Below are 21,768 nucleotides of genomic sequence, written 5' to 3'. Positions count from 1 at the left end.
GATTTGCCAATGAATGATCGTCCAACGTGGCTGGCTTTTTTTCACTTAACTTTATTAAATCGGAAAAACTTTACAAAATAAGGTAGGTGAAATCTTTTAGTATGTCTATGGGCGAAATGATGCCCGTTTAGGACAGAATCAGATTTAGTGATTACATTTGAAATGTATACCAACAATGTGTGCTTGAATCTATTCTTATCTTTTGATTAACTGTACAGATACTATTAAACTTAGCTATATAAGATAATAAAGAGCTACACTCAAAAAAGGCGATTTAAATAGAAAAAAATCCCTAGAATAAAAAAAGACCTACTTCCCTTAAACTAGTGGTGGATAATTATTTTGTTAGGTTTTTTCTCCGACTTAAAGCTTGTCCTTTTCTCATTGTGCTCTATGGTTGTTGGGTAACAAGCTGCCAGTTAAAAGGCTTGTGGATGAGCACTTTAAAACCAATTAAGGCAAAACCTGTTCTGCCCTTTAAATCAAACATAACAGCTTCCCTAATTGCTGTTCGATAAGCCCAAACACACAACGCTAGTAGCTGAGACTTGATCAGATTGGAATACTTCTCGGCCTTATAATTGTTTTTACATTCATCATTGGTTTGACATCTTTGGGTTGTGACCAGAAATGGATTCAGCGGGTTCTTAAGATGGATGGATGGATGGGTGATGTGGCTGTCAAACCACAAATAGGAGATTTTAGGCTTCATAGTAAAAAGAAATGGATGCAATTATTTTTGTTTGTTTGTCTGTTTTTCTTTTTTAATTAACAACAGGGTGCACACATTTATGTTTTATCATGTCTTGGGCTTTCTATAGTTACTACATTTCTTACATTTTGCCCCTCTTGCATCTCTTGTAACAGCATCTGTTTCAAATATAGTTAACACTGACAAAATAAACCAACAAAGACATGTTTTTACTTTCAAAAAACAACTGCATAATTTTTTAAGAAGATGCAAAATATATTCTAAATATTTGTTGTTATTTTATTGCATTTATTTGTCCTAAAGGATACCACTAAAAAAGCATTTGGATGTGCAGCTCCTGCTAACAGACATGTCACATCATGCATAAGTACCTGGGTTCATGCAGTATTCTCTATAGACTACACACTTCCAGATGCAGAATCGATTAATACAAAATTTATTTTATTCACATATAATTTAGCATAAATGCATACAAACATATAAAATTTTGTTGTGATAAAACAATATGAATAATACAAAAAAAGCATAAATAATGCACTGAAAACACAATCAAATCATTTTTAAAATAATTCTGAAATTATATAATTATTTATTCTAATCTTTATATTTTTAAAAACCCCAGAATATATATATATATATGAACATGTTTACCTAAACAATTAACTAAAAATGAAGGGGGTATAATAATTCCAAGTGTGTTTGATTGGTTTGCCAGGAACTAAGAATACACGTTTACAGTTCATAACAGAAATAAATACTTTTCTGATTTATCCAAGAGATTGGGACATAAAACTTTTAGGCTACTACAAGCACATTTTCAAGTCTGTTTTGCTGACTTTATGACACAAATTGCGAAGAAAAAGCATTGTTTTGAACAAGTGATCGACAGCAACAGTTTTGGATCTGTCAGCCATAAATTATTGTTCACATCGCTTTAACACACATTTGTAGGGGCGACAGAAAGAATGACAGTTTATTTCGTTCATTTACTATGACGTCTTCCCATCAGCTGTGGCGTCTCAGCGGAAATCTCGCGTGAAAAAGAGTGCGAGATTACAGGGCAAGGAGGGCTGCATGGGGAGCTGAGACAAAACAAAAGGCACACATTTAAACTGTCAGGCGCTGGTCGCTTTTTTGTGTTTCCTTTTTTAAATATTATTTTATCTTAGCATAATTATCACAATCAACCTGCTGTATCGTTATCGGTTTATCTGTAAAACTGGTTTGCATCATGCCCAGTAGCACGTCTTTGTTGGATGCCGATGAGGGAGAGTCCGAGGTCCCACCGCCGCTGGTGCATGCTTTGGCCGGTGTGGGCCTCGAGGATCTCCGCGACACCCAAAGCCAGACACAGGAACAAACAGACGAAAGTTTATCTTTTCAGCACCACCCGCTCCCCCAGGTTTCCCATTTTAGACTACTCGGCACGGTTCTGGACTTGAAACCCCTGTCGACGCATCGACCGCCCACGGGAGATCATCATGAAGTGAACAAAACGGCTGAAGACGAAGAGCCCGAAGTTGTTGCGACCGACTCCCTGGACTGCCCCGGTAGTTCGCTCCTACTGCAGGCCCACCGCCACCAACATCTCCCATCGGGACCAAGTAACTCAGCGATGCCTCCCGGAATGGAGCCGTCGCACATACTAGAGACCGTGTTGCTGTACAATGGAGACGAGCGGGATGACACCGGGATTGGCGGTGGCGCCCTGCCTTCTTCAGCTAACAGCATGGCGATGCTACCGGCTGGCGTGTACGGAGAAGCGAGTTTCGAGGCCGAGCCTTCGCTTTTGTCCCGGCGAAAAAGCGTCAACACCACGGAATGTGTGGCCGTACCGAGTTCCGAGCACGTCGCCGAGATTGTGGGCAGGCAGGGTGAGCGTTTTGTGTGTGTGTCTTTGTTTTGTTAGCCCCTTCTAAGTTCCGTTCATTGTGACCAAACCTCCACGAGGCATTAGCTGTAGAAGATGAGATGTTCACTAATGAGAAAATAACAAATTCGCCTTAAAATGTACCTCCTTTACAGTAAAATAATACGGTAAAACCGTCGATGTTAGCCTAAGCTGTTAGCTAAGCTTAGCACTTGAAAACTGGGTCAACACCACCCAGACTTTAGCTAGCCAAAAAGTTCACATCTTTCCATTTCAGTCGTTTTGACCACATTACTGCTGACTATCAGCTCGTTTTTATTCTTTACAGTGATTTTCGGTTACTTATCAAACTAAACTGTCTTTCCTTGCCTAAAAAACCCCGGCTGGGCTTTATCTCGTAGGACATAAAGAAGAGCAATGTTCCATTGCTTTGCCACATCAGCTGTATAGTTTTTTTTTTTTCTTCCCTCCACTGTCCTCATTAAAGACCATCGGGGGGATTTATGGGGTTTCTCGCACTCGTTTGTTTTTGCGAACACGATCCAATTAGATTTTTGACTTAAAGTTGTTGACTGTTAGGGTGAGGATGGTGTTATGTAGTCTTTTAAACCAGATGGGGGGAGGTGCGCCCGTTGGTGTTGACAACAACAGGAAATGGATCTTGGTAATGATGCTGGACTCTCAACCACTGCTCAAAATAATATTTAATTCATAAGATGAGGAACTTTTTAATGGTATTAGATTTTCGACATGGTGTGTGGGACGTTGACAATAAACAACTCTAGGTTTTCTATAATGGAAATGATGACATATGCTTGATGGGGAACAAATTAACCCAATGAAAACGTGAATTAACTATATTATTCTGCTTTGGAACGTTTTTATTTCTGTGGTCAATGAAGTTATTATGCAGCTGAGTGCTGATTCAAACAGAACCTAATAAAGAGAGCTTTCTTTGCAGCATTTCTGCTGGGGAATACAGGGCAGTCAACAGATCAAAAACCAATAGGGAGTAGCAATCTGTTCCTAGTATCCAACCAGATCAATCTGTGTGAGGCAAGATGTTAACCCTTGTGCTATCTAAGATGACCCCACCCTTGCATTGACGTGTTCTCCCTACCATGACAAAGGTGGATAAAGGTGGAAAGATTTCCTGTAATCCATGGACACCAGTGAAGAACACAAATCATTGAAGAAAAAAGGTTTAACGCACCGTCTAGTGGGTCTAGATGACCCAACTCCCAATGTTAAAGTGCCGAGGATAGCACAAGGGTTAATCAAGCTGACCTATACCGTTATAAAATTGTTTCAAAATGAAATGAATCAATTCTATCGATGGTGGAAAATACCAGTTGAATTTAGACCTTAATAGTATGATGTAAAAATGTGTCATCACAGCGGGCAAACACATGTGATGGCACCTAAAAAAAACAATCAGGCCGATCTGTGGAAACACTTTGAATTTTGCAAAGACATGTGACCATACAGTGTGGTAGAATGTTCTAATTGATGTGGAAAAAACAGTGGGCTGAACTAAATGTTAATGCATTTTCCATGAACCCTTGTTTACTAATCTAGAAAAGTTCACCTGTTCAAGACCAGGTGTTTATCTCTGAGTCACACTGGTTGAATTTATGACTAAAGATGTCCTGGAGCGATTTTACGTCAGTGAATCAGATCGTTCAAACTGAACCAATATGGACTATGAAACATATCAAGTTGTTTTTTAAATGAACTGTTACTCCCGTAGTTTCAGTGATTGTATTTATCTATTTGATTATTGGAAAACGTAAAACTGTAGTGTGCTTCAAACGTAGAAACGTCCTTTTAAAGATGGGGGCTCTAAAATGAATTATTCTTGAATAATCTTTTTAGCATTTGGGTGCCTTTTGGCTTTTTATTCTAATTTGTGAGATGTAAACATTTGTTTATAACATATTATTGCAATATGGTGACTTTTTGTAATTACTTTATAAACGGGACATGGATGTTCAAAAGAAGAGAGTGTCATTTTACTTCAACTAATATAACAAATAGTTAATATTACAATTTTCAAGAATATTAAGTCTTCAACTTGTTTGTGCTTATCTTGCCTTTTTAACCTTTAAATCTCCATCCACCAACAACAGGCTGCAAGATCAAGGCACTCAGGGCCAAGACCAACACCTACATCAAGACTCCGGTGAGGGGCGAGCAGCCTGTCTTTGTCGTGACGGGACGCAAAGAGGATGTGGCGATGGCGAAGAGAGAGATCCTGTCCGCAGCTGAACACTTCTCCCTCATCAGAGCCTCTCGAAACAAAACTGGCCCCCTGTTGTCAGTGACTGCTTTAGGGACCCCCACTCTACCTGGACAGACGACTATTCAGGTCAGCAGGCATGCAATTATGAATCATGCTGTTATTTGGTAACCTTCCTCTGCCTTGAATTGCATTAGAGACGATTGCTATGGCAACTAGTTGTCATGAATGTAAAACACTCTAAAATAGGCTTTGAAGGGTGTGTTATTAAACTGCACACTTTTAACCCAACAGGTACGGGTGCCATATCGCGTTGTTGGATTGGTTGTGGGTCCTAAAGGTGAGTTTTTAAAACAAATTTCTAAAATGTGTCACAAAGCAAAGCTCTACCACAAAGACGAGCTTTGTTGTCATTTTTTACCTCCGTTAATAAAACGTACTTGTTTCTGGTGTGTGATAAATATCACGTTACTGCACAGTGGAAGTAACTATCCTCACTATCCTGAGTGATGATTAATTGTAAGGTGATGATTAAAAATTTCTGCTCATTTTTTGTGGCAGATTGTTTTTTTTTTTTGGTATGTGTTTGTGAATGCACTCCAGGATTTTTTGTGGCTCTTAAAAAGAAGTCAGCACTTCTTTTTTTTTTTTTTATTGCAGCTGCTTTGTGGTTTTAAAAACGGTTTTGTACTGTAGACTGGCATCCAGAGTTTGGTACTTTCCCAGGTGACTCACCGGTCAGAGCTGTAATTATTTGCAGCTATTTTTTCTTTTCTCTCCCATAGCCAGCTTATGCCGTTTGGAAAAAATCAGTATAATACTGACAATGTAGTCCTGCAGTCTTATTCTTCTATGCTTTTGTGTTTAGAAGCTTTATTTTCACCAACTCCACATCAGCGATTTTTATTTAAAGACACACTTTGATGAAAATTGTTTTTTTTCACACCTTCTTGTTGTAGTTTTCTCATCATAGAAGACATGTCTGACAAAATCCAGCTCAAATTTGCATTTCTGAGTACCTGTATTCTTTAAAATCGTTTTGAATCTGCAGCAGACAAACAAATGCCATTGGAAAATGCTTGTAGGTGTGACGTAAGACCTACAAAGCCACGACCTCACTGCTCTGCTTCATTAAGATCCTTCCACTTGCAGACAAATAGATCCATGGACGTCTTTGTTTTCCTTGTTTGATCTGGCATCTGGATCGAAACTGTACGCCTGGAGAACTCCAACATTGTTGCACCACTAATGTGACCTTGGGTTTGTGAGCGGCCTTTAGCTAGCAGGAGAGAGTGTAAACAAACAGATGATGGCAAGGGGGCGGGCTTACTCCGCACCAATAATCCCACCCACAACCCAGAGGGGACTCTCAATGAACTACTGCCGCTTTGCAGACACTATGTCCCACACAACAAAAAGTTTTTTGCTTTTTGGCTAAAAATGGTGTGATTATAATGAACAGACCACTGGGAAGCTTTTTCAATAGATGATCTGAGTGGGACCAAATTTTAACTTGATATTTGTGATTTTCCAAACAGGTGCAACCATCAAGCGCATTCAGCAGCAGACCCACACCTACATCGTGACACCAAGTCGTGACAAAGAGCCTGTCTTCGAGGTCACGGGGATGCCAGAGAATGTGGACCGCGCACGGGAAGAGATTGAGGCGCACATTGCCCTCCGCACTGGAACCTGTGGGGGCATCGAAGCTCCGGGCGTGGACAACAGTGACTTCCAGTTCAACGGGACAGACGTCAGCTTTGAGTGTTCTTCGCTTTCATCTAGTGGTGGGAAGGATGGCTGGCTTCGTGCTGGTCCCTCGTCGCCAGGCGGCAGAAGCTTGATGCCCGTAAGCATAAACGGCACCCAGCGAGTCAACAGCAATATCAGCAGTGGGGTCAGGATGTCTTCCACTTACCGCAACGACAGCTCCAGTTCACTGGGCAGCGGCTCCAGCTCGGCTGAATCTTTCTACAGCTGTGGGAACGGGAACCGCTTGGCCGATTTCAGCCCGACCCTTTCGTTCAACGCCAACGCTAACAACAACAACAACAGTAATAGCAGCACAAGCTTCTGGTTCGGAGAGAGCCTTCTGGGTATGGGGTCTGAGGAGCTGGTCAGCCTGGGGGGCGGAGGCTCGTCCTCAGGATTTGACCCATTAACCATTTCCACTGCCCACACCCTGCACTCTGCTGTGCAGCCACACATCTGGTGCCCTTTTGTGGATAACCAGTCTCTTTCGGCCTTTGATACTCTTCAGTCTCAGGTGAGGAAAAACCGCTTTCACACTTCCATCCGTAGAACAAAACGGGTTCTCACACATTAACTGAATATTCCAGACCAGCCAGCCCGGCACACCCCGTCTTTCTCCAACCTTCTCTGGGTCCGAGGCCTTGGAGCACCCTCAGGCCCAGCGTGTTCACCAAAGGCCTTTCGGATCAACCGGGACCCTTGATGCCCAGAGGCTCCCCTCTTCCAGCTCAGCCTTTTCCTCCTCCGGTGAAAGCACCACGTCCTCGTCCTCTCCTCCCGAATCCTCTTTCTGTCGACCAGGGCTCGGATCAGTGGGAAGAGGACAGGAGATATGCATCCAGTGTATGGATAACCATGTGATCGCTGCCTTGGTTCCATGTGGCCATAACCTCTTCTGTTTGGATTGTGCCACGCAGATCTGCCAGGGCCCCGAGGCCGCCTGCCCTGTGTGCTTGTCCCCAGCTACACAGGCCATCGAGCTCCGCAATATGTGATTCATTTTATATAGATTTTAGTTGTTTTTTTTTTTATATATATTTTGTCCAGTTACCTTAATAACCGATGGGGGATCGATGTCCTCAGTGTTTCTGCTTTGTGAGATGTGAAGGGGATTCACTTGAAATGATCCTAGAACAGCATGTAGGTATATTAGCCAGCTTTGTCCTGGCTGGCGTCGGTTTTGTGCAGAAGAACAGACTATTAGGAAAGGAAATTTGGGTCATGGGTTTGGGCCTTCAGCCCATTCATGTGCCTGTATTGTGAAGGTTTTTCCTTGACTTATTGATCAACTGGAAGGTTGGAGGCCTTTTGTGTAGCATTGGGAGGGTAGGGATACATTTAACCGCAAATATATATATATATATATTTTTCATGGCAATTTATTAACACTTTAAGTGATTATCGCGTAAAATTTCCCTTGAAACTTGATCAGTTTCTTCCTACATATAATTTTATTTTTTTAAATGTACATTAGAATATAGTAGAGACATTGCGTTGACTTTTAGGTCAGTGCTTTTTTAAAAAATTTTTATTTTTTAAATTTTCTTTCCAACATCTGAAATGTTTTTTAGGAAAGAACAAAAGGTCCGCTTTGCTTTAATAAATCCCATTTTCCAACGAAGAATTTGTTACAGCAGCCACCTCGACCAAAAGGTCCACACGCAGCCATCGTCCTTATCTGCTTCATTCTAGGTATTTCACACAAAAATGAGGAGTCGCTGGATGTGAATTTATTTCTTCCAAATGTTTACATTTTCCAGATCACAAGTCCGACGTTCAAACGTGAGAAAGTAATGAGCAAACACTCCCAAGGAGATTTATTTCTTCACCTTCTTGGTCGAACTTGCAACTGCAAAACTCTCATACTTCAACTGCCCAAAAGGTGAAACAGGACAGGGGTGCAACTTTTATTTTGTCCTTTTCTTCGTAGAGAACCGGTACGTTATCCCACCTCAGTATCGTCGTGTTGTCTTTTCACGAATGCGCAAAACTGTTTACAGTGAACTTGTGCCTGATTTCACTCAGTCAAGAATCAAGTGGTTCAGTGGAGCAATGAGTTGCTCAGTCCTCAAAACTAACTTGTGGCCTTTTTTTTTTTCTTTCTTTTTTTTCGGGAAGCCTATCATTTACCTACAACACTACAAATCCAGACCAGAAAGGACGCATGCTGACAGATGCAAATCATCCTTTCCTTTCAGATTTAACGTGAATGCATCTCAGCAGAACAAAAATAGCAAGAGCATGCCTCAGTTTACTTTCCATTGAGCCACTCTAATGTGTTGCTTTCAGCATCCAACCCCTAATTCCCCTCCTGAATATTCCCATTTCGTCTACATGATTGTTAGGGCAAACATGCTGTACTTGTGTAACATTCCTCCTCCATTGTCCTGCACCCTCGTTCTAAGAGTTTATGCTGCCAGCTCAGACTTTTGTTCTGCTTTCTTTGAGGCCATCTAAATAGCGCCTCCTTTTTTCTTCCTGATGTTGGACTGCTCCATTCTTCATTCCACTGGGGTGTAACATGACCACGATAGCCAAGCGCTGCTTCACTCCGTTCACTAACGTTTCACCTGGCAGACAAATGTAAAACGAGTCACTTCGGCATGCTAATTATTTAAGAAAAAGACTTCTTTTTAATGCTCTCTTCGTCCTTTAGACCTTCCCAACTTATATCAATGCACTGACACGTTTCAGTGGTAGACAGCCTGCCCTGTTTTATCTGCTTCTCTTGTTTTGTGCAGTCCAAAGCACAGCCCAACCTGTATCTAATCGCAATATTGAACAGTTGAGGCAAGCACGTGGTATCTTTTCTATTCTAAGGTCCTCATCCTGGAAAATTCCAGAAAAAGGTACAAGCTGGTGGAAATCATCCCAGTGACACTCGTAGGATGGTTAGTGTTCAGACATTTGGGTTTGTTTGGGGGGGGGCTTTAGTCTCTGGTCATGGACACTACGTCAGGTCAATACTGTTGTCTTCTGTTCTTGTGTGGACATTGCACTGCAGTCCTTCTAGCATTCCAGCTGTAAACAGTATTTGGGATTCATCTGGCGGTTTCCACCTCCAGTTCTTAGAAATCCTTTTGAGGAAATAGAACAAAACAAGTCTCTCAAGTGCAACTTCCCCTTCATCTTCCATCTTCTCCATTTCCCTGGATCTTCCATCCATCCCATCACTTTACCGCTCTCTTTTCCTCTCTGGGGGGAATGCAATACACGATCTGCCCTCAAGGTTATTCGCCACAATATATTGACAGTTTTTTTGTGTATGTATTATATGATATTACTGTTAATGACTGATAAATATACAGAACTTATTTTTTATTTTGTTACATTTCATATATACATAAATATATCTATATAAAAATGTTTACAATAAGATTTTTTCTTTTTTCCGAGTGATTAAGTGACGAGCTGGAAATCCTGCAGGAGTTGGTGAAATCTGCTTGTAGTCTAGCCGATAGTCGACAGTATTGACAATAGTATTGATAGCCGCCGTTAACCCTCGCTGAAAGTGGAATGTGCATCACGAGCATGTCTTCATAACATTGTAAAACATCACTGCAACTGTAAAAAGGCCAAGGATTCAAGCTGCCTGTCATGTCTGTACACAACCAAATTAAGAACGCTATACTATTCAAATGTATCTTAAGAGTATCTATATATAAATTCTTATATTGTTGAAAGCTGTACCAACAGTTCAAAGTATTTGCTAACTTTACTACACTTTTGTTATGTTCTATGTGTAGGAGGAGTCTTAAGGCATATAAATTCTTCAAATTAAGTCAGGAGTTTAAAAGCAGACTATATTTTGTAACGGCCTTTTAAGTTATTGCGGCCAAAGCACTGATATTCTATATATATTTGCTGTAAAGAGAATTTTAAGAGTTTTATTTTTCTGATATTAAAATTACTTAATAAAGACAGTTTCATTTTAAAGCCATAAAAGTTCGTTTGGTGTGTTCTTGCTGAACTGATCATTCCAAAAAAAACACTTCTGCATGTGACGCAGGAGCACATGACGGTCCTGTGGGCTGCAGGTTTATCCTAATGACTGCAGTTCGGCCCGTCGTACGGACGAGCGCTGCGGTCAACAACAGAAGGGGCAGCCTTCTGAGATTTGATAATGTCGGTTACACAAACATGAAGCGCCTTTCAACCTCGCTGCTTTAATCCACGCCTTTAAGCGCAGAGATTAAAATACTGGATTTAAATCCTCACCTGTTCATGTCTAAAAGGAGACCGATAACCTCATCACCTTAAGAGGTTTACACTATATTTTTGCGGATAAAAACCCTCCAGTTTCATGTATTTGCGAAAGTACAGGACTTACAAAACAATGTTAGGATAGTTTTAACCTGTTTGTTTCTTTAATATTTTGACATGAAACCAGAGATTTGTTCCTCTGACTTAAATTTGTAAAATAATTCTTGTATTTAAAGCATCTTGATCAGAAAACCAAAACAACTTTCCATATAAATGTCTCAAAATATCAGCCAAACAACTTGACGACTGGATTTCTCCCTCCACACATCATCTGCCTCAGTTATCGCCTCCAATGAGGCAGCTATTCCAGCCCTTTTCCACGTTTCCTGGAGAAGACATTACCAGCTCCACACTCATGTTTCTCCCTCTCCAACAGGAACTAGTGCAATGCGGCACTCAATAATTTCATCCCCAGAGGGAACTACAAACGTGAAAATGTCATGTTTTTAGTTTTTTTCCCCTCCATGTTTTTGAGCTGAGGCTAAATAAAATAAACATTTTATGATATTAGGCATTTATGTTGATTTGTTTGTTACAAATTTGGCTTGAAAGGCTAACTTGTGAGTCCTCTGCCCTACAAATCTAAAAAAAAATCTTAAAATGAAGTGAAGCTTCTCTTTCTCTGCTGTTTAGCTGAAAGAATTTAGTGAAAGATTAGAGACTGCACACTCATGTGACTTCATTTCAGGGTCTGATTTAACCACTTATCCGGCCGGCGTTGGCCTAGACCCACCGCCACGCTCTCCTTGATGCTTGTCGAAGCAAAAAAAAAGCCTTGTTCTAATGAAATTAATTTTCTTGCCAGGGGAGCACAGAAAGCAGCTGGAGCTGCACTTAGGTTGTGTTCCAACATAAAGGCTTCCTGCCATAATGTAAACAGGAGTCAACTTTCACTTGGAATGTGCTCTTAGGTATAAAAAAAAACACCCACTCATGACAAGATTAGGCCATTTTAATGATAGACTCTAACATAGGAAATACAGCAAAACTTCACCATGTGTGATCTGTCATAGTAGTCAATATTAACTCCACTGAGTTGTCTTTTGGCTCCTACAATAACTGCAGTACAAAAACATCAGCTTAAAACAACATTAAACGTACAACCTTTTTTTTGTTTTGTTTAAGGTGAGACCCAATTTTATCATCAACAGCTTCCATGATCAAGAAAAAAAAAATCAACAACTTTCTGCTTTAGAACCTACTAAACAAATGTAACCGATACTTTACTTGCTTTACAACAATAAAGCCATGACTGTTGGACATCAAATTCACATCTGGTATAACACAAACACATTTCTAAAAAAAAAACAAAACTGGATGTTTGTGTGATTTCAACCGTAAAACTTAATTTAAAAAATCAAAAATGCCGTTTGGACAAACCGCAAACAGGATTGGACATTACTGCAAAAGAAAGCCAATCGGTTAGAAGAGTTGACATTTTTGAAGGATCATTTTTTGTGTAATATGTGCCATCTATGTGCCTTAACTCTTAAAATTCTACTATATAATGTAGTGCTGGTAAAGTCTTTTTTTAATTAAAAAAATAAAACAAGGGTTTTGAGGTTAAAAAAAAAGCAAACACTGACATGCTTTTAATTGACAAAACATATTTACATGCTTTTAAATGAAAAATGACAGATTAGCAAAAATAAATCCAAAAATAAGTATATATGACTAAAGTGATCCTGTTAAATCAAGATGAAAATTATTTTTTAGTATTAGAAAACAGGACTTTGCACCAGCTAAACATTTCTTAACTTTAAAAATCCTACTTTTAAACTAAGCTACTCACACCTGCGTTCATTTCCCAGGAAAACTTGTAGTCATAGTTAAAGACTCCAATCAGAACGGATAGGTAAAGTGCTACAAATAAAGCAAAAAAAAAGGAGTACAGATAAGAGGGTTAGGTGTCAAATATTGCTGGTAAACTACGTGACTCCTGTTTAGTAGTTCTATGTTAACAGCATTTCATAAAATCATTTAGTTCCAGTTAGCTCAGACTATCAGATGCTCAAAGGAAATAAAGTTATTGCCTGTAACATTTGATGATGGAAATGTTTGCATATTAGGAGAAACCTGTAAACTACTTTACAATTTGCAAACACACCAGGTAAATCTTTCCCTCATCTCTTCATTTTTCATCTTTGGCCTTGTTTGTGCTAAACTACAAAAAATTACAGTGACTCAAACATTTTCCAGAGGATTAAAAAAACAACTTTCTTTTTGAGTGAGGAAATGTTACAATCACAGTGAAGTCAGTTAAAGCGATCTGCTGTATCGCACAGTATTTATGGGGCAGCTGTGATAAGTAGTGCACTTCATTTACTGTCAGAGGCCCTCAATCGGTTCAGTTCAACGCTATTTAACTGACAGAAAGGGAAACTATTCACAACAAAATCAAGAAATAAAAATGCACCCTTTTTCTTGCAGGTACTAAACCTGGACTCAGAGGCTCTACATAGTTATTTGGGGTTCATCTTTTAATAGTTGTAGTGCCGAGCGGCATTTTTTAGGCTCACTTTGGCTTTCCTTTTCTGGCAGACAGTTATTTGGGGTCAAATCAGGATCATTTGGCGTCATCCCACCTCTGATGTGGCGTACAGTAGTGATAAAGTGCACCCAAAGTTTGGTGCTTCACTACTGGACGCCACTTAAGAGGATGATGACACAGGTGGTGCCAACAGCAGATGCAGTTTTGGAGCTGGGGTGACGCCGCCATAACCTCTGTTATCCAACATCAATCACATCACAGTAGCCAATGGGATCAAAGCCCCACCCCCACATAGAATAAGAAGGTAAATGAGAACTGGAGTGAGCAACCCCACCCCTGACGATCCTGTTTTGCTCATCCTTGTCTTTTATTAATATTTTTTCCTTAATTCAAGTTATAAACTGACCAATCAGAGGCCTCAATAAAAGCAGGTGGCCTCAAGTGGAACATTCAAAGCGTTTGGCAGATTCTCCCATGCTCACTTTAAATGGAAGGGATGTGGCCTTCTATCATCCTCAATCCTTATTGGAGAGTGGTTGCCATAGAAATATAGATGGACTAATCACGGCTTCCTCAGAACGTTTGGTTCCAACATGTCATGTGATAGATCAGGGAAAAATGGAGACTGAATTTACTTCAATTGGACGGAACCAGAAGTCGGTATTTTCTATGGGTGATGTCACACACGATTGGTCCAGGTATGTATCATACAGTCAATGGGCTACACACTGAAATCAAAAGTCTGTATATAAACTGAGGACAGAAAGTGAAAAAAACTAAAGTTGAAACAGCTGTTTAAAAAAACAAAACAATTCCCATTCAATTATAATTTGTACTTCTGAATTTAAAACTTTTTTCAAATTTCCAATGTGGTTTTTGATTTATTTTATGCTGATCCTGATTTCCCACCATAATTCCAGTTGTAAAGCAACTGGCATAATAATGAACCCGTTTTCCTCAGCTACCCCTTTAGAGGATACCGAATCAGCAGATGGATATGCTGTTTTCATTCATTTTGGTGAGTTTCTCTGTGCACAGTTTTAGGATTCTAGTCCTCTGGAAAGCATTGTTAAACTCTAAATCCAGTCATAGTTTAAAATTACAAAGGAAAAGATATACATACTGTATTTCATGTGGCCTTGGTTCATGACATAAAGAAAAGAATAAGCCGAAGTGCACAAGGTTTTAATGGTTGAAGCAGCCGAAGCCTCAGTCCAGAGGCTGGGGGTCTGCTATTGGCATGGTGTGAAGAACCTCGTCTAGTAACTGGAGAGCTCTGTGCAGATGGATTTCGATCCAACAAGGGGTCTCCTTGATGCTCTGGCGGGGGTAGTCGGGCCCCCAGCCTTTAACAAAACTCATCCTGAGGATACACAGCCTCCGGAGATCATCCACACCGATTCCAGCTGCAGCTGACAGACCTGCCAGGACAAGAGGACAACTGATGAAGCCCAAACATCCTCAGATGAAGACAGAAACTCTGATGAGTGCCTCATGCCTCATCATAGACGCTGATTGGACAAGCATCAACAACACAGTGATCCTTCATTTATCACGGGAGTTACATTCTAAAAATAATGGGAATAATAATACCGGTATGTAAAATCTGCAAAGATGTCATCTTTATTTTTTTACAAATGTTTTAAGACTGTAAAACTCCTCACAACACACTTTTCTCTGACAGACATTAACATATTCACTCTTTTCTCTCTTCTTTACGCCATCAAAAGTTCGAAATTAAGTCCAGTATTAAAGAATAGAAACAAAGATCCACTTGCAAACAGATTTGGCAACCTGAAAACATTCTGCGCAGGAGACACAGCCCGGAGAAGATTGATTGACAGCTAATCAGGACGCAGAACACAGTGCACCAAACAATTGGACTCAAAAAATCCACAAAAAGTGATCTGCGACACAGCGAGGGAACACTGTGCATCAGAGTAAATACAAAAGACTGCTAGTTGGCAAGGGTGACAACACAAGGTACATGCACAAAGTTGACTGACGTGAAAATAAACAAGATAACCAATTACTGATAAGTAAGTAAATTGTAGAAACTAAACATTTACTGTTTTAAAAGTATAAAGAGTCATAAAAGCCTTGTTTCCATTGAGCGGTCAGGTCCAGCATTTTGAGTGTTTCAATTATAAAAGCTGAACCGAACCGTACCATTTTTGGGCCCCCGTTGGTTGTAGTAGGTCCATAGAAAAAAAAAAATGGAATGGACGGGTTAGAAAGCTGCAGTCATCTCTCAAACAACATCAAATGCATTGTAAATATCAAGAGACAAGCAGAAAAAAATGAGCTGCTGGACGACCTCCACTGTTTTTGCTGTTAGCTTCACCCTGCATGTGCCGTGATGCTTTAACTTTGAGTGGAAATGCTCACCTGGACCATTCTAAACCGGGCCGGGCCGGGCCGGACCGGGCCGTACAGTACAGCTCAGTGGAAACAAGGCTATAGAGACTTGGGTGGTAAAAGATTTCAGTAGCATGTTGTCAGTTTTGTCCGCTTCCTTCTTCCTAATTATTTTTGCTCTAAATGTCCAAAGCAAGACTTTTTCTTTTACCAGAAAACAGAATGAATCCAGTTTCTTTATAAGAAAATCGATCGAATACAAAAATAACATTTTTGGTTGAAGGCTAGAATCTTCTTTCAATGTAACCAAGCTTGTTTTCTGTACAAATTAATAAGAAAAGTGTTACTTACTGATGGCTGGAGCTATGCCTCCGACTGACCCAGGTCCAGGTATGTTACCAGCAACAGCTGCTGCCTGTGCTGCAGCGGCTGCCTGAGCTGTGGCCGCCTGCTGCTGCATCTGTCGGTGACACTGGCGAAGGTCAAACACCTGGAGAGAAAAATGAGACACAGAAACACTTTTTTAAACCTGTTGTGCCTCTAACTGTGCAGGAAACACAAGTTCAAATGACCGAAACCCAAAGATGGGTAAAGTGGGAGGGAAATATGTCCGTTTTCTTTGTACAGTGCATGCTTACATGTGGGGAATCTGAGGATTTACCTTGATATAAGCGCTCGGATAGATTTTGTGCACAGCGTCTCCTGGGGCTCGGCCCGCCTCCCTGTCCAGATAATAGCTCTGAACAAACACGGCGTGGTCGCTGAGGCATCGCACCCACACATCCCCCTCGCCTTTACACTCCAGCTGGACACCTTTACCAATGTGAAGCCTGGGAAAACAGGAAAAGAGGAGAACAATGCAAAAATAGGAACACAAAAGAGAATTTGCTCCAAAAACAAAGCAAGATAAAGAAGAGCTAGTTCATTTATTGAAATGCAATGCAGAGTGTAATGTGGTGATGAACAATAAGAACATATGCTGACAAAAAATATATATAAATATACAGTCATTTCATAAATTGACCTCTAATACAAACATTGTTTTCATTAGTTTTAAGGTAATAATTAACATTTTTAATACGAAAGAAGTTCCCCCTTTGCTTAGTTAAAATCACTATTTATGTTAAAACCTTTTTTATAAGCAAACAAAATTGGTTTTAAAATAGTAGAGTTAAGTCATTTTTAATCAAATTGTATTAAATCAGTGAACCTTGAACTAAAATGAAAATCCAATTGATTCCATTTAACCCTTGTGCTACCTTAGATGACCCCACCCTTACATTGACATGTTCTCCCTACCATGACAAAGGTGGATAAAGGTGGAAAGATTTCATGTAATCCATGGACACCAGTGAAGATCACAAATCATTGAAGAAAAAAGGTTTAGCGCACTGTCTAGTGGGTCTAGATGACCCAACTCCCAACATTAAAGGGCCTAGGATAGCACAAGGGTTACAAATATATGCTAAATGTGGGGTTTAACGGGTAAGGCAATAAAAGCATCTAAAATTGTGTTTATAGGGAGTATCTTGTGTGATACTTTGGTCCTCACCTGGCTCTCTCAATAGCTTCAGTGCGATGGACATTACTGAGTTGACCCAAACAGAATCTGTCCCCCCCTGACGGGTCCACATAGCCGTCTACTGTCACAATGGGACAGGTGGAGGGCACTTTAAACGTCTCCCCGACCTGAACGTCCATCTCAAAATAAGCAATGGAGCACCAGTAGTCAGGAGCTGAAACAGACAAAAGAAGAGACTGTTGAATAAGAAAACATTACACTCATTTTACTAATCGGTCTATTACTTAAGGCTATTTATAAGTATAATTCAGTATCAGTAAAATTAATTTAAAAAAAAAAGGTATCAAAGTGAGCAGACATCATTTTTAGGTTCAATAAAAAAAAAACTTTTACAAAAGTTCATCTTTCAAAAACTTTTGAACAAAATAAGCATGAAAACAGTGAAAATAGAATTTATTCTCCACCTTTCTCACATCTTTGAAACACTTGGAAATGCATTCTCACCTGGATGATTGGATATCGGAGGCTGAAAGGCGAGCTCATTGTGCACTGGCCCTAAAAGAAAAAGAAAAAAACAGAGATGACACTGAATCTCTGTAAAGAGGCGTCCTTGGATCGGTGGAGCGATGGGCTGAGAGTGTTTTCATTTACAGTAATGTGTCGGATGCGGCATAGGTGGATGGTGCTGTAAGTGGCCATTGGTGTGGTGAGGTATGCTGGGGGCGAAACTACTGCTCCTTGACCAGTTGGAGCCGGCATCTAGAAAGACAACATAATTTTAAGTGAAAAGGAGGAAAAATCTGCAAATAAAGAAACTGTAATTACACCTATCCTCAATGCATGTAATATTTAGAACAAAAGTAAATCCGGAAAGACAAACAAACATAAAGAAAAGGTGTTGCATCTTACTGCCGGATCCTGCAGCTATAGAAGGGAAGGATGAAGCTGAAGCTGAGGTGGAGGCCTCCACAGGTGAGAGCAGGCTTGGGGGAGCAAATGATTCTGAGGGGGTCTGGTGGGGATTGGATGGAGGGTGCTGGATGGTCTGTAGGGAGTGCCCCCCCTCAACGGAGGGTATACTCTGCGGTCCATCAAAATCGTACTCATCCTTTACAATCAGTGCAGAGCTGGGACCGGAGCTGGTCAGAGTGAGTCCTGATAAATCTGAGCCAAACCATAAAGATGTGGTGAGTTCATTAATGATCGCACCAATTGCACGACTTCACTTTTAAGGGCTGAATAACAGAATAATTGCATCATTGAAAAAAAGAACTCTAACAAAACACCAGCAATTTTTTTTTTATTGTCAAACCATTTTCTACATGCTTCCACTTTGAAACTTAACCTGAAGTTATTTATATGGAATTCATATATTTACGCTTACCTATGCCAGGAGACACCACCCTCTCATAGTGATAAGGGTTGACACATACGCTGTCACACTTCAAATCAAAGGCAAACTGGCAGTATTTGACATGCTTCAGCTCATTCTTGTGGAGATCAGGCCATCTCCACAGACGGGCATAGATGACATGAGGGAAACCCTTGCGTCCCGCCACCTAGGAACAACAGAAAACAGTAAAGGGAAGGAATCCAGACATAGTTAATTGTGCACTTTGCCTAACAGATATTAGGTTTTTGGAGAGCCCTACCCCAATCATCTTTTGAATTATTTTAACAGCGTTCCCAGTGGTCTTTTAATTATGATTATGCCATTTTTAGCCTAAATTTAACAACCTTGTGTTGTTTTTTTAGGACACAGTTTCTGCAGAATGGCAGCAGTTCCCCTCAGAGTTGTGAGCGGGACTGCTGATGCAGAGTAAGCCCGTCTTCTCTTCCCATTAACCATCTGTTTACACCCTCTCCTGCTAGCTTACAGCCTCTCCCATCCCCAAGCTAACATAACTGGTACATCAAAAATGGCGACCAATATTGGAGCTATCCAGCAGTTTTCAGCCAGATGCCAGCTGGGACGAGGAAAACAAAGATGTACACAGATCTATTTGTCTGCGTCAGAAAAGAGCAGAACAGGGAGCTTATGCCCTGCTGTTTTTATTTTCTACATCACACCTACAAGCTTTTTCCAATAAAGTTTTTCGTCTGCTCCTGATTCACAATGATTTGAATAAAGAATTTCTCAGAAATGCAATTTTAAGCACCATTTTCTTAACATTCACTTGAAATGTTTAAATAAATGGCAGATTTTTTGCTTGATTTGGACATTTTGTTGTTGGAGCTACATACAACATAAAACTACATAATGGGCAATTCCTTTCATTAAAATGCATTAGAAACGTATTGCAAAAACTGTAAACATGAACTGCAAAAACGTCCAAGTGCACCAATAATTGCTGTTAATTCCACATCCCCTGCTGTTATTCTGCACAGCAACACCTTGTAGGGAGGGTGTGGCTTATGTAGAGATAAAAGGTTATGTTACCTGCAGACGTCCATCAAGAGTCCTCTGAATGGTCACACACTTGCTGGGGTGGGCTCCATTGGTGGTGATGGCAGTGATGAGGGAATCCAGCTCATCCTTCTTCTCCTTCAGCTTCTTCACCAGACTTTCAATAGCTCGTTTGGCGAACGTCTCACTCTCACCCCCCTGTCTGTGGCACATGAGGCTGTGCACAATGCTCAGACATGCATCATTGCTGGTTGGTGTGTTGGTGATGGACATCTTGATTAGGCTTCTCTGTCGACGCTCTGGAGAATATTTTCTTTGTTTACTGTTTCATATCATCCTCCTCATCATCATCATCATGAGTACGGAGGTAGGAGAAATTTTGTCTGAGCTGACAGAAATCAATTCAACCATATTTCTGGAAGGTCTCCAACATCAAACCACACGATTTGAAGGGGAAGTGTCTGCAGAAGAAATCACGCTGTTAATACTACCAACTGGAAACGATACATTCTCGAGAAAACTCGACCTGTACACAAAATATTTCAACAACAAAAATGACTACAAGCATAAGATGTTTGAGTGTCTGGCAGAAAATATAAACTAAAATCTACGATCATAATGACTTTTCAAGTAAAGAAACAATAAAGCTGGCTTACCAACACAAAAGGCACAGTATAATGGAGGCAAATAAGGAAAATGCGACCAGGAGAGCATTTTTTTCTAGCGTAAACACTAAGTTAAAGTTGTCCTCAGCGGCTAACTAGCGGCGCCAGTCTGGCTACCGTTTGTTGGGGGGAGGGGCAAAGAGTTTTTGCATAACCGGAAATACACGAACGAATCTTCACAATATAGGTACGGTGATTTGCTTTTAATTTGACTACAACAGCAGTATTCCCATTTATAATCATTTAGATACTATAACGCTTCATACTAACCGGAGAGGTCTAAATATTATTTTTAAATAATATTTATTTTTATATATAATATATATTATATATAATATAATATATTATTTTTAAAGTAAGCGCTAAAAGTGTGACAGGTCACTCTTACTTTGAAAGGATGAGCGGAAGTTTGGTATCACTAGTTCCGACTTATTGCAACGAAAACATCAGCTAGCACATATGATTGTTGATAGCAAAATAGCTAAAGTAGCTTAACACTTAATAGTTGGTACAGTAAGTTCAGCTTGAACATAATTTTTGTATCAGCTGGTTTGATATTTAAGAGCACACAGCTTGTAATTGTTTTAAACACTATTAGCGTAGTATCTATTTGGCTCCTACACCATGCTATGTAGTAAATAAACGTAATGGCTACCTGGAATTAGCTATTGTGGCTGGCGGGCCAACCTCGCCTCTGTCTGCTCAAAGTTGCGGGGGGAGCATAAAACTGTCCAGATTCCAATGCACACCCTGGGTTTTGCAGTAACTTCCAGAAACCATTTACAGAAACATTTCAGGAACTGCAAACCTCTGGTCCTGTTATTCCTAAGTGAGAGTCAAATCTCGGACTTTGTTAACTCCCATTTCATTCACTTCTCGCCTTTTCCCACAATGTACTTTTATGGCGCTTTGCGCATGCGTGAATAGGACCGCTGGTTAAAGTAAGTGAATTTTCTTTAGTTATTGGCTTTATAACCGATAAACCAGCACACACTGTTTAATTTAACGCCGCTCTTTTGATGTAAAACATAATATATATTTAAAAAACCCACAAAGATTAGTTTTTAAAACATATTTTCAAGATTTGTGCTGCACTTTTACTTCAAAGAGACCATCCACCTGGCTAGTTTCATCTTGGAGAGTTAACATTCAATGTACTTCAGCTCTTCTTAAATTGGTAAACAAATAAATTAGTATAGAGCCCTCCTGAAGTCAAACACTTGAAATTGTAACCGCTGCTAAAACCTCACCTTTTAATTAAGGGTAATGAATGGTCTTATAGTCATCAAATGCATAAACTTTCCCAGATCTGATCCAGTAATAAAATTTTATATCTGAGCAATAAATAAATATATAAAAATTTTGTCTAACATTTGCAAGATGGTGTTGGTTTATGTTTTGGGCACAATTTTATGTATGTTAGCCTAATTTAAATTTTGTCAGTAATTTTAAAGTAAACACATTTTTAAATATTAGCATTTGGGATTTA

At 40.0% G+C, this 21,768-nt stretch overlaps 2 protein-coding genes across 4 annotated transcripts; one reads left to right on the top strand and one right to left on the bottom strand.

Moving 5' to 3' along the window:
• Positions 1 to 1,723: 1,723 nt before the first annotated feature.
• On the top strand, positions 1,724 to 10,518 carry LOC101170521 (RNA-binding protein MEX3B). The gene is made up of 5 exons (XM_004072329.5): positions 1,724 to 2,586; positions 4,712 to 4,950; positions 5,116 to 5,161; positions 6,360 to 7,087; positions 7,161 to 10,518. The coding sequence occupies exons 1-5, from the start codon at positions 1,944 to 1,946 to the stop codon at positions 7,566 to 7,568; spliced, it is 2,064 nt and encodes a 687-aa protein (XP_004072377.1). The 5' UTR covers positions 1,724 to 1,943; the 3' UTR covers positions 7,569 to 10,518.
• Positions 10,519 to 11,770: 1,252 nt separating this feature from the next.
• On the bottom strand, positions 11,771 to 21,191 carry LOC101168872 (mothers against decapentaplegic homolog 4). 3 transcript variants are annotated; one of them, XM_078953100.1, is made up of 10 exons: positions 21,088 to 21,191; positions 19,648 to 20,075; positions 18,592 to 18,766; positions 18,117 to 18,371; positions 17,859 to 17,966; positions 17,712 to 17,762; positions 17,238 to 17,421; positions 16,347 to 16,515; positions 16,037 to 16,175; positions 11,771 to 14,748 (listed from the first exon to the last, which is right to left on the bottom strand). In XM_078953100.1, exons 2-10 carry the CDS (start codon positions 19,885 to 19,887, stop codon positions 14,537 to 14,539), a joined length of 1,533 nt encoding a protein of 510 aa, XP_078809226.1. In that variant the 5' UTR covers positions 19,888 to 20,075; positions 21,088 to 21,191; the 3' UTR covers positions 11,771 to 14,536. The 3 variants fall into 3 exon arrangements, with proteins under 3 accessions (XP_078809226.1, XP_078809225.1, XP_004072290.1); XM_078953099.1 differs by having other exon boundaries at positions 20,935 to 21,177; XM_004072242.4 differs by lacking the exon at positions 21,088 to 21,191 and adding an exon at positions 20,271 to 20,421.
• Positions 21,192 to 21,768: the final 577 nt, after the last annotated feature.

This window comes from Oryzias latipes, chromosome 9 (genome assembly GCF_053564925.1).
Source record: "Oryzias latipes strain Hd-rR chromosome 9, Olatipes_Hd-rR_3.1".
In the NCBI taxonomy this organism is placed as follows: domain Eukaryota; kingdom Metazoa; phylum Chordata; class Actinopteri; order Beloniformes; family Adrianichthyidae; genus Oryzias; species Oryzias latipes.
Note: the sequence above shows the minus strand (reverse complement) of the source record. Positions and strands in the feature narration are given on the sequence as shown.